The sequence below is a fragment of the Apostichopus japonicus genome, chromosome 3, assembly GCF_037975245.1.
Source record: "Apostichopus japonicus isolate 1M-3 chromosome 3, ASM3797524v1, whole genome shotgun sequence".
Classification (NCBI taxonomy): Eukaryota; Metazoa; Echinodermata; class Holothuroidea; order Aspidochirotida; family Stichopodidae; genus Apostichopus; species Apostichopus japonicus.
In genome coordinates, this window is record NC_092563.1 from 1,871,965 (window position 1) to 1,886,535 (window position 14,571).

General features: G+C 36.2%; 1 protein-coding gene across 1 annotated transcript in view; it reads left to right on the top strand.

Moving 5' to 3' along the window:
* The first annotated feature begins 399 nt into the window (after positions 1–399).
* LOC139959556 (glycine receptor subunit alpha-4-like) overlaps positions 400–14,571 on the top strand; it is a 118,818-nt gene continuing 104,646 nt past the window's right edge. The window contains exon 1 of the mRNA XM_071957274.1: positions 400–840. Within this exon, the coding sequence (XP_071813375.1) occupies positions 776–840 (65 nt within the window). The 5' untranslated portion in view covers positions 400–775. The remainder of the gene's footprint in view (positions 841–14,571) is intronic.

The window sequence follows — 14,571 nt, forward strand, 5'->3', positions numbered from 1 at the left end:
AATTACACCCTATAGTCACTTAACGTAAAAATTCCATTGCTCAGTATTATGAGCGATGATTCTCTCAAGCCCGTCCATCCATGCCCTCATGTGCTGAGTATATATCTTTCTATATAGTATTTCGCCTGCTTTACATCTATACCGCAAAACGTATTAAGTTTCATATTTACATGGGGACCAGGTGTTGACACGCTCAGTGAAGGAACTTACGTGCGTGTATGCAACACGAGAATGTCTTAAACATAGAAACTGATGACGATGATGTAATTGCCTCTTTTCAAAGAACGTTATTTTGTACATCAGTTTTGTAAGTTCAGTGTTTTGTACGCTTTTGTTGTTGTTGATGTAACTAACACACGAAGAAGAGCGTTAGCATTACTGACAGATCGAACTATGGTCTGTTTATTTTAAGCGATGTTATATGGGAACTATACTTATTACTTACCGGTATACTTATATATAGTGACCTTGAGCACGACTCGGTATATTAAACAGAAAGTCACGCTGTAGATGGGACGACTTTGGAATTCGTATAAATTTATATACGATAGCACGGGGAAGAAAAAGAAGTATGTGAGATGTCACTTGTTGGCATCCTTAAGTTATTGTCACAGTAAGACAACAGCACGAGAACAATTTACTAGCACAAGGCAGCTATAATTTGTGATCAGAAGCCCGCTGGGTTATAAATGAATACGTCACGCCGTGGAGATTAGTATACAACGAGCATATCCTCGTTATCTCGCTCTCTCTTGCAAATCTTTATCAAGGAAACATGGATTTTATTGGTTTTTTCGAGTGGATCTTACTCTTGTTTTTATCATTTCTCTGTTTGTCAAGGTAAGTTCCCCCTTTTTGTGAATTCTTTTTTGTTACTTTGTATATTAATTTTTCTTCAAAGGAGTTTCGATTTTTAATTGGTCTTTTCTTCTGCTGTTTTCAAAGCTGGATATAAAGTTCTATCAATTATTCAAACTTTTAACCGATGTGATTTAGTTCGGTAAGATGTCTTTTTCGCATGTAACAATGAATGAATTCCTGGATTAACCGGATTATCGACATTACTTCGACTTAATCCAATTCGAACTAAACGAACGCTGTCGAACTATACCAGATCTTAAAAGATACTTACAAATGAGTTTCACTTCGCAGAACAAGAAACCTGACAGAAAGATCATTTTTTCCCCTTCAAAAATGTTTCAATTTGACAACTTCCCTCTTAAGAGTAAAAAATATTGAACGTGGTCAACACAGTATATGGTATGGTTTTTCCTTTTGTTGCAATTTAAGTAAAGGAATACATTACAAAAATATCACATATTACTTATGTATTACATCTAATTGTCTATTTTAATGAGAGATTGTTTTCTGCACATTACCTTAATTAAAAGATCTATCGAGGTACGTTTCACTTTTAGCACTGTTCTCTCGACATCGGAATATATGGAAGTTATCACATATGCATTTGCAGTGAAGTTTTTGTATTAATTTTTGATATGAGCCATCCATTTCTTACTATTCGGCTCGTTAATACTGACAGAAGGATAAACAATATTTTTTTAATGAAAAATATTCTTTTCATGTATCATTAAGAAACACGAACTCGGTAATAAAAGGATCCATCAATATAACGGACACATTCTCCAGTTAGGAGCCAGCAGTTTATTGATTTTAAGTTTGTCTTTCTTTGATTCATCAGCAAGTCAATTAAATTGACCAAAAACTTTAAGAGTTGTAAATGTAGCTTAATTCCGGAAGGTTGATTAATCATTGATATCTGATACATTTGTAATGTTTGTTTAACTGTCTTTCAAGGGCGGCGGAAGCACTTTTAATCTGGGGGGCACCGACATCAAAGGGCACTTTGCAGAAATTCGATTGGACTGATGTAGCCTTATATTTAGTACCCTTTATAACTCTTATTGTATTATCTTTTTTTGCGTATACACATCACTCCATCAACGCCCCCCCCCCCCACCCCTTTCATAGAAAATATGCATACTAGTTTGCAATATCCAAAGTTGTATGCACGACTATCTGAGCGGAGCGCCACCATCGGTTGGCGCGGAGCGTACAAGGAAATTTTTGGTTTTACAAACCCCTCAGATGGCCAGAAACGGCCCTTCCCGAGTGTTCATTCCGGTTCCCTGGCCTCTTGCTAACTTGAGACACCTCAATTTTTATGTAGAAAAAGGGCACATTTTTAACCCTGAGGAAAAGTGGGGGGGGCACGTGCCCCCTGTGCCCCCCCGGTTCCGCCGCCCTTGCTGTCTTTGCAATGTCGTCTGTATTTAGAATTTCATCAAAATGTTACTCTTTGGTAGAAATATTGTTTGCTCTGTGGTTGTTTACACATTATTATGCACATTATTCGTAGGCTATAAGTAAATAAACTCACAGCGAATATTATGAACCGTAAAATATTTGAACATGTATTCCCACTTACCAAGCGAAACAAAAGTTTTTGGCAAATGTAAGTGGAAATTGATATGAACTACATTAATGGTATAGTGTCAATTGGGAGCGTTGTGGTCAACTGGTTAAGGTTATGGCCTGGCGATCTAAGGATTGCAAGTTCGAGTCCTGAAGGTATATATACATTGTTTCGTTTGGTAAGTCATTTAACCTTCATTGCCTCTCTTCATCCATGTACAAAAATGGCGACTTGCGAGGTAACTTGTAAACATACTTGCGTGAGCCGATTTGTGGCTGAACCCTATGGGAAGTCCCCCAGGGGACACGTAGATGCGGTGCGCTGTAGTGCCCCAGGGGGGGGGGGGGGTTGTTTGAATTGTGCACACTTTGGTGTGTGGATGTAACAAGTTACCAATGACTAGGGGTGTTGTAAAGTCATGTGAGAGCGCCTTGGCTTGAACACGACTGCAAACCTTCAACTTATTAATGGTAAACACTCGATGAAAAGTTGATAATATTTGCAAATCTCGTGGAAAATCGACCAGTTACATTAGAAAGGACTGGCAAATGATTAAGAAAAAGAGATATTTCTCTCGCCAAGTTAATCAAAAGGTAGCCTTCCGGTGTCTAGCTTCACCATGTCAATATCCTCCAGCGTTATATGATCAATTGGATAAAGGTAGTAGCATAAGAAACATTGAATCCTAGGTTATTATCGGAAATTCTGATCTGAAAAAGTAGCGTGATATATGTATACCTGTGGCCTGCTAGAAATCGATACCAAACCTTATAGCTTTGGTTTGACCTTTTGGGTGATATTGCTAAGGTCTGTAACGCAATAGGTGTATTAAGTCCTATCAGGGACGTAGCCAGCGGGGGGGGGGGGGTGTGTGCAATGGGAGAGATCGCTCCCTCTTTGATTCCCCCGAAAAATAAAGTGTAAAAGTTAAACCCTCTTTTCAGGTTGAAGGAAGCTATGCGACCCTTTCAATCTTTCCCCGGAAAGTTCGTCTACTGCGTAATACAATACTTTCATTATTGTTTATTTCCTGCATCGTGGGGGGGGGGGCAAAATTGTTCTTAGTACATAATGGCGCTCCGTTAAGTTTAATAATGATCACCATACCTTGTGAGAAGAGCCCCTTTTAAAATTATGCTTCCCTTTCAAATTTCTGGCTACGTCCCTGGGTCCTATATAGTAATAATTCCTTGATTATAACATAATGATTGAGATTCAATATGCACAAAATGAGTCATTAATAAAACTAAAACTTGATTAGGAAGTTACCCAGAAATTGCAAAGCAATGTCATTGCTCATCTCTCTCCCCTCCCCCCCCTTCCCCTTATTCTCTCCCTACCCCAACCATTATTGACACCACAGCCAAACACGATCAGTAGTTCAAAAAGATGATAGCGATTAACATGCAGGATATTCTCGCTCTTGTATTATTATTGACTCTTGGTCATCATGTCTCTGTGCTATAGTCACGTGAGGTATGAACTGAAATCAATAATTCAAATTTGATGTATATACCCGGACAGGTTTGGTTGTTTTGCTAAGGTACCCCCTCAGTAGTCAAGGATGAACGCTTGGCCACAGAAAATAAGGGGTGGTGAAGGTCCCCGATGCCCTAGGACGGTTGAGAAAGGTGTAGGGGTTGAGGAAGGTGTAGGGGTTGATGAAGGAGTAGGGGTTGAGGAAGGATTAGGGGTGGGTGTAGGATGTACCCAGCAGACCGAGAAAGAAGAAGAAGGACAAGAAGGGGGGGGGGGGAGCAACAATGGGCCTACTGTCTTACTGATGGGATAATATAGTTAGTTTGAACACTTGTGATATCCAAATTTGTTGGATAATGTACCAAATTGTTTCTTAAAGCGTAATAGTACCAAGGTGACGACCGCTTGGACATTTAGAGACGGAAATGGACCTCAAAACGAGGGTCAGGCGGAATGGCCAAAACACGAGTGTGTCTGCTATTATGGGAAATGGTGGGAGGGGGATCTTTATAAATCTACTTGTTGCTCACCCCACCCCCTCCCCTTCCTCCGGATGGGGATACAAATCTCAATGGCCCCTTCAACATCGTGGCGAAGAATATGATGAAGTAAAATAAAATGGTCTAGAAAAATATATATATATAGGTATATGAAACAGAACTAGAACGAAGAAAAAATACTCACACAACAGACAACACACACACATAAAGACATGCGTGTTGTCTTGTTAATTGTCATGTTATAGCCTCATACCGTTAATGATATTGTCATGCATGCTCATAAAAACGTGTTCTTGAGTTAAGTTTGGCGAACCTTGATGAATTTCGATGAGTTGCTCATAATTTATGAACGAATTTGGGCGCCTCTAAGAGGAAACGACGCGATTGTAAATGAAAACTGACATCAGAAATATCTTTAAGTTATAAGGCATGCAAGCATCTTACGATTCCATGTTACCATTTACAAATATGTGGAATATGCTAGGCTTATATGTTAATACATATTGAGACATACAATTAACGTTTGTGGTTTTTTTGAGCTGTATTCTATATGTTAATGAAGACATGGTTTCACGCTGTCTCTCTTGAAAAGGAAATGAAATAAAACAGCATAGTGGTGTTCCCTTGGTTTACCTTGGGCCTCTTTATAGTACACGGTTGATGCTTGCTTGAATTTGCCAATTTTGTCTTTAAACCAATAGAAAAGGAAGATAAAAGGAGCAAGGAAAAAATATTTTAAAATAAAAGTGAAAGGCAGGTTGCTGTTAGTTCGTTATTTTACGAGGACATAAATCAATCAAGTTTTGTCATTCTGGATAAGTCTATGGCAATAAATTATTACACACTAAGGACTCTGTCATATCATTCTGATGGGACCGAATGATATGAACAGCCTGTCTCGTTCTCTATAATGGATAGTTTTGTATTCAAGCGCAAATGTATCGACAAAGAACTGGTATAGGATATAACGCAGTGTTCTAATCCCCAGAAAACCCTCATCGACTGACTTGTATAGGCATGCATATAAGAACATTACAAAAAATAAAATAAAATTATGAAGCCCATTCGAACCTCCTGTTTATGGTCTTTCTGGATGGACGTGCAGGAAGTGAACTTGAATGGATAGGACCAAGAGCATATTTATTTCATACTGATGAAAAACAAAAACATGTTCCAAGCATGATTCTGGTGATATTTTGCATCCAATTCCCTACGAAATCCTTTTAAAGATATTGATATTATGGAAATTGTCACAGTTTGTAATATCAACCGAAAGCGAGCTTGTGTGATATGGTAAGTTGTAAATTGTTTTCATATGCTTTAGTGATTCACTGTATTGGTTTTGATCTTGGATTTAATATATGTTTCCCACTCAACGTAAAGTGGATGTGAAATTAGTTAACCAGTTTCAATCAATATGGGTACATATGTAGGCCTATTCAAGAAAAGGCAACATCTCAAGTGTGTACAATCTTCTCATGACTTAATACATTTCATTGGGACATTTATTTGTTATAGATATCTTCTTTTTTTTACATTTATGTTATTGATTATTACAAATGCGATATGTCGTAAATTTTCTCATATACAGTGGAAATGGTGAAATTTCAACATTTGACGGTGATACACTCGAGTAAGACCGATAAGAGACTGACACAAGGTCGCCGGGTCACCAGACGAGTCATCATTTACCGTAAATGTATGAGTTGCGAAAACTTGCACAATGACAAACGCGTATATTTCATATATATATATATATATATATATATATATATATATATATATATATATATATATATATATATATATACATATTTATGTATATGTATAAACATATATATATATATATATACATATTTATGTATATGTATAAACATATATATATATATATATACATATTTATGTATATGTATAAACATATATATATATATATAGATAGATATACCTACGCACCCATGGTTACCACCACCCATCCTCTTACAGGGGTGCTGTTTCGGTATAACCATGCAGGACCGTCGAGGGCCATGTCAGACCCCAGGGACAATAGCATTAGTGGGCCCCATTTTTTTAAAGTCTTCATTAGATCTATTATGGAAATTAGAAAACATTTATAATATTAATATGCCTTATCCCCCCCCCCCCTTCCGCCCCTTTGACACCGGGTACAGAAACACAAATATTGAGCTCATTTTGTGAGCAACTATATCATATTTTGCCAAATTTAGGAATGGTCCAGAGGGCGGGGGGCATGGAATAGTTTTGCCACTGAATGTGGAGCTAGAAGTGGAGAAACAAGTAAACCCTATAGATACCATAAATACCCGTAAACCCTTCTTTTCAATATAATGTTAACATTGTTGTGGCTGTATACAGAACACCATTACACAAGTCACATTTACATTACACAAGAAAGCACAGTGGTCTCACCGTTAACTATAATTACCCTACTGCGTGCCTCGGGAAGAATTTGGTATGTGCACTCATCTTTTCTTCATAAAGGACACTTTCACTTCATTTCAATTATTTTTTTTATCACAACAAATACCAACATAATGAGACATAATTTAATCTTCAAAAATACAACAACAAAAAACACATGTTGGGAAAGGAAGTACTCTTATTGAAACCCTTTCTGGAATTGAAAGCAAGATCACTCTCACCAAGATCAGTAAAAAGAGTAATACACAGATAGCAACATAAATTAAAGTAAAACCCCTCCCCTACCACACACTCCTGACACATCCTATACCTGCAACTTTAATCGTTACTAATAAAATGTCTTAAGAAGCCTTTACTCAGAGACGCAACTGACGGACTTAATTGATAATAATGAGGTAGTGCGTTCCAAATCCTAATAGATCGATATTTGAGACTTCTGTAATAAGCATCTTTGTCAACGGAAACAGTATGAAGTTGGCTAGATTGTCTATATATAGTATGGTAGTTACGAGCAGATTTGTCGACTGTGTAAAAGGAAGAAAAAGAACCAACGAAACGTAAATGTAACTAGCCTCATAGAAATTAGGTCATGCAATTTGAGTACGTTCTAGGAAGCAAACAGACAACTGGGGTCGTCCCCATGGCTGCAATTGTTTTCAAATCGTGATTTACACAAAAATCTGTACAATGATAAATAAGCCTATGTGTATATGCTGACTATCTGGTATATATTGTATATTTAACATATATCTTGTTGTCAATGAAACGTACAATCTCATGCACGGATGTTTAGATACTTTCCACTGCGTAAACAAGTGATTTGACATATCGACTGTTTCCTTCTGCTGATATATATACTAATCTTAAGTGACGACAGGTGTCTTGTGAAACGGAAACTAATTTCGGATGCTCTTTGCACATGAATGAATACGTTTCGTAGGCATAGGTTATGCGCCAGCACCACTTATCAGACGATATATTTGTATATGTATATGTATATATATATATATATATATATATATGTATATATATATATATGTGTATGTATATGTATATGTATGTATATATATATATATATATATATATATATATATATATTCCGGTGACAAACAATGTGACGTTTAAAAGGAAGAGGGAAATATTTAATCATAATGTTAGCAGAAAACCCCATCTCAATATCTTGTTCCTAACTCTGCATGTGTATGATTGCTTGAATGAGAACTATTTTAAACCAGATAAGCTCTTCCTCACCCCAGACCCCCACCCCCACCCCCCCTAATAAGGATTAGTAGGGATGTTCTTAAAATACCGTTGTTGATTTAACCTTGCGATGAGTCCATATGATATCATCTGTATTGTCGCAAGTATCCTCGGAACTGCATGGTCAATTTTGGTCAGAAATAGTCAAACTAATCTGACCATTTCATTTCGTCTGGCAATAATTGGAAAGGCTGAAAATGCAGGATATTATATACTTTCTAAATTTTGAAAATTCTAAAACCTATAGAAATGTTTAACCAGTTATAGAATATGGGTCAATAATGCAGCTGTTTCGACATATCATTACATGAAAGAAAATGACAGCTTCCCTTCAGATTAATGACCAGTAATTACTCTTATAGACTATACGAAGGTGCTATTTCTCCTCACGTCTGATACGGTAACGACAAATTCATTCAGGTGAAACCCTAGGTCTACAAGGAATTTGATGAATTTGTACTGTCATGGGACTAAATGTGTTACTGCATTGTGTCGTCTACAGTATCGTGTTATGCAATAATTTTACCTTTAATTTACAAGTGTCCAATGACAATTTAGCAATGGAGCAAAGTTTTGTGGTGGAAGAGACGTGTGTGTGGGGGGGGGGGGGAGGGGGGCGCTTGGGGAAGTTAGATAATCTGCGTGCTTGTGTACAAGCTATGTCTTTCTTTTTGTTTCCTTCGTTGCTTAATGTATTTATTTTATTTCTTTATTTTATTCTTATTATGATCATACAGAGATTACTTCCTTCGCTGTATACATTTATTAATTTATTTGATTAATCACATTCACAGAACAAAGAGTTGATATGAAAAGAACAAATTATAGGAACAGTGAAACTTTGAAAAACAACAACCTTGAAGGGGAATACTTCCATACTGTACACACATACATACACCACGTTCTCACGATATGTAGCCTATATATATTTCATATGTTCGATACGCAGCGTGTTGTATTTGACGAGAGACAAAGAGAAAACATATATACAAGATTAAATAGGATAAGAGTTGCCATTTTATGCTTACAGTCGTAAGTGGTCATGCTTGATGTTGCGTATTCATGCAAAACAGTCTTGTCAGGAAAACGTGACGCAACAGTTTACTTGAATCACATGCAATGAAGCCAAATCCCGCGTTACACGAAAGGAATGGAGGTTAATGTATGTTCTTCATGTGTATAGACACACACACGTATATATATATATATATATATATATATACATATATATATATATTTTCATTTATATATATATATATATATATATATATATATATATATATATATATATATCCCGGTGGGGGCGGGACTCACTGTTCTGGATTTTCCTACTTATTACGTTTTCAATTATATATCCATTTGCCTTTGTCTTTTTAACTCCATTTCATTAACAAAGGTCTGTTCAAAGTATCTCTTCGGAGATCCGGCTTTAGGAATCACAAATGACTTCGAGTTGGTTAGAATCATGTTTGATATCTAGAGTAAGGCAAATATGTCACCAAAACAGAACTAGTATTGTTCGATACAGGTGACAAACGCCTACAGTGGAATAACGACCTTCCTTACCGGTTTCGAATCTCTGGACATACAAGATGGAAGTAAACGACAAAGGCAAATGAATATATATATAATTGAAATCGTAGTGAGTTGGAAAGTCCAGAACAGTGAATAAACTTCCAGCCTCTACCGGGATTCGAAACCGGGCCTCCCGCTTTATATGCGGACACCCGAACCACTATAGGCTATGCATGGACGCTGATGTATGTCCAGAGGTTCGAAACCGGTAGGGAAGGTCGTAATTCCACTCATAGTGGGGTATATTCTCTTAATGAAACAAGGTCACCTTGAATATGGCCTCCTTTTACGAAGATGAAGGAAATTACGTCTGTTTTTTTCCTTTCTTTGACTGTTTCTTAAAAACTGCTGTCTATTCTTTTAAGTCACGTGATGCCAGCTCACATACACTATATATATATATATATATATATATATATATATATATATATATATATATATATATATATATATATATATATATATATATATAAATATATATATATATATATAGTTTTCTTAAGGATTTGGATGGACGAATTTGTATTGATATTGATAAACAACAGAGGAGATTTGATTAACAAACATGTTAATATGATCACCAGGGAGATGGAACATATATCTCTCTGATAACACATACTGCTTAAAACCATCAGAGCAGACCAGACCATTGTGCATAAGGCAGGTTAATAACCGAGACGTCTGGAACGAATGGGGGTAATAAGCAGTACTTTAATACGTTGTTGCCATATGCGCCGGATCAACTGTATTATTTTCTCAGTTAAGAAGGGACTTAGAAAACTTAACCTTTTGGGAGGAAAATAGGGAAAAAGTAATTTTACACTTTCGCAAGCCTCATTGTAACGTCAACTTATTACCATATGTTGTCTGAATTTAATCACATTAAAACGAATACCTTTGAGGGTATAGAATCAATCTAATTGAGAACACAAGGCTTTATTTGCATAAGGCGTTACCGTACATCACATGCACGTATATATATATATATATATATATATATATATATATATATATATATATATATATAGAAGCACGCGAAAGTCGTCTGCTAGATATTGGAAGTCCGGTGATATAACGAGAGAGGTAAATAACATTAACATGTTGATTAGTTTGAAGTGCTATGCAGCCTGTTGGATCTTTCTTCATATATTCAACAGAGAAATAATGTTAATTATGTAGTTATTTGCGAACTGAGCTACTTCCTTATCTCGTTGACTTGATTACTAAATATAGGCCTATACCTGCAGGGAATTTACTTGGCAATACACAATCAAAGCTTCGACTTAGCATGGAATATTGTGAATAAGAAGATAAAAAAAAAGGAAAATAAGAGAGGTTAAGCTCAATTGTAAACTGGCAACTTGTGGACTTATACCGTGCTAAAAGCATACTTAGTGTAAATGGCTTTCCTAACATGCGTCTCATGTCAACGTGTACGTTTAATAAAGACTTATGGTTAATCAAGACAAATGTGTACTGCAATTAGCAATTTCCAATTCTCAAGAATAGAATACTGTGGTCTTTCTCTATATGAGAGATGTCTTCGTAATCTTCCTAATAAATGGGCGATGAAGTGCTGGGCCTCCACTCAGCCATATAGGTCACTTAGGCTTTATAGATAATAGCGAAGAAGGTATTAAAGGTCGGACACTGACCAACAGGAAAGGATTGGTATAGGACAGGACATCGTACATGCAAGGACATGTCGCAACAAGACATGACAATAAGAGATCTTATGGTAGTATAAAATAGGATATAACATGGACTGATAGGATAGGATAGGATAGGATAGTTATTACTGAACGGGGGATATGACAGGACGATTTGTCAAGGCATGATAGGGTGTAACATGTCGAGACAGTAGGCGACTGACAGGGTATGACAAAAGAAGACTGACTTAAGGATAAGACATGAGTGGCAGGAAATGACATGACAGGGCACGATGTGACTGGACATGGCGAGACAGAAGGGGACGACAGGGTATAATGGAACAAAACTTATACTGTGAAGGACTGGAATGGCAGGAAATCATATGACAGGACACGGTGTGACTGGACATGGCGAGACAGAAGAGGACGACAGGGTATAATGGAACAAGACTTACTGTGAAGAACAGGAATGACAGGAAATCATATGGCAGGACATGATAGGATGTGACACGGTGTGACAGCAGGCGAATGACATGCCGGATGTGTTAGGACAATAGTTACTGAAAAGGACATAAGTGACAGGAAGTCACATATGGTAGGACATGCTTGGAAGAGACATGGCCAGAGAGCAGACTAATGGCAGGATGATGGTGGTCGGAGATTTAATGAAAAGGAAACGATTGATAGATAGTCACATATCAGGACATATAAAACGAGGTGACAGCTTACAACTACAGGATATCATATAAAAGAAAAGGACATGGAGGGGAAGTTATGTGACAGTACATGAAACCGCATGAAAGGACAACCATAGCAAGACTGACAGGACACTTCATGACATGATTGGACATTTGAGGACATCGCATAATACGGGACATGAAATGTCATGATACCACAGTCCACACCGGACATGAGTAAGACACGACTGGACAAACTATAATGTATACAAGACAGCTCATGACGTAAACGTATATTGGACAGGTCTTGCCTGACAATGTATAGGTTTGGTTCGTGTAGTCATATATATATGATAGGATATACATGCACAGGGGTCAAAGGTGGTGGTGGTATGAGGCAGAGTTGAGATTACAATCTATATACGTCATTTCTTTCTTTAGATATCTCAAGCCATTCCTCTTTCACATCCCGCTACTTTGTCTGAGATGCATTCATTAGTCTTAAGTAATTGACGGTTGGACTGAGAAATATCAGATTCCGTGCTCAATGACTGTTTTGTCCAAATTAACAATGCAATCTGGTGACGTCTTCCTCCAAATGAAATCAATGTTGAGATTAAAAACTCAGTTGACAGTTCTCCCAGGCTATAGATAATGTTAATGTACTAGGGAAGACGAGTAGCATTATATAGTCGGTTTTGAGACTGGAGCAAGATTCCAAGAAATCTAATCAATACAAACATTTAAACCCAAATAAATTTAATAACTTCTCTTTATTAGTAGTATGAACGAATACGATATCATGAGATTCGCCACCTTTAGATTTGACTTGTATGTATCTTAAAACTCAGACTGTACGTCAAATGGATTAAGTCATTCTTACAGACAATGATAACAGGTTGTTAATTCATAGATATAGTCGTAACTTTTGAAACTGTTCACCCTTTCTTATTAATCATATGGGCCTGAGCATCTTTAACAGTAATATTTATTGGTTGTACTGTTACAACAAATGAGTTCACTTGTTTTCAACCTGAGTTAGATATTCTTTCGAAAACTGTACAGAGCTGAATTTGAAGGAGATATACTACGTAACCTTAATATCCTTAATATATACATTTTATACCACCGAGATCCCCCTCTTACCTTTATACGTAGGTCAACAAATGAATGAAAACATCCTTTAATTTCATGATTAACAAATATCAGATACCATGTTTTCTTTTACTTGAAAATAAAGTACTTTATGTATCAAATATACTTAGTTAAAGAAAGAAAATTAGAAAGAAACAAATTAAAGTGAAAATACAATATTCATTAAAAAAAGTCATTAAAAACTTATATGGAACGGTATTGATTTTTATCTCTTTTGTAAAATAACATTTTTCTATTTCTAGTAAGAAGACAAACTTATAGAAATGTAAGCTTATACAATTAAAAATGAATAATTTTCCTTGTAGCAAAAGAAAATTGCTAGGATTGTCTAATATCTTCTGAGTAACCAAAATTGAGATATGGTTCAGAGGAAGTACATCTTTTACAGTATATACCTATATACACTGAAATAAAAAACTCAGACCGTATCACTATATGTATATCAAACTACACCTACAGTATATACTTGTGTTATCGCCCGTATATTTGCTGAGTTGTTTGTGTCAAATAAACTGCATATTGCGAGAAGAACATTCCCTATGACGAGAAAAAGCCAAGATCAATCAAACACCCTTCACCAACCCTTTCCTATAATCACGTGAGTCTCATAAAACAATGAAACTTCGTCATGTGTATTTCTATGGCGCCTCTCTCGTATCATTAAAACCAACATTTGAAACTGAAAGCGCAGCCTTTGAGAAACATCACACACAGTTACGTTAATCCCATTTGTGGGATTACATATATCGTTCCCATAAAACATGACATGATAGTAATAATAATAAAAACGAAACATCCATTATGATCAGGGACCAAGGAACGCCAATGTCGTCTACAATATGGCAGTAACTAACACATATATAACTCATCAAAGTTGTATGGAGTCTCGAATTCGATGCCAGAGGTATTGGAAACAAGGACAGGTCTGTGAACGATATCTGTCTAGAAACTAAATGAACTGCGGTCATGTTTGTCGTTCAACTTGTCAGCAATTACTTGTATAAAACGTGGTGATGAAGAGTAGACTGAGGTGTTGTTTTCTTGTAGATGTGACAACGAATGAAGAATACAGAACCTGTGAAAATACAGTCACAAATTTTTGTTTTTGAAACTTAATTTCATTTCACTGATATATATATATATATATATATATATATATATATATATATATATATATATATATGAACAGTTGTCTGATGATCGCTCAACGCGTGAAACTGAATAACAACTACCAGTGTTCCACTAGTCTCAACTAGTCTGAACATATTTTTGTTCACTGTATTTATTTACATATTATATATATATATATATATTATATATATGGAACGTAACCTAAACATGACAACATATGTAACATCACTTGCCATTAAAGGCATCGGTGAAATTAAATTCAAAGTTTCAAA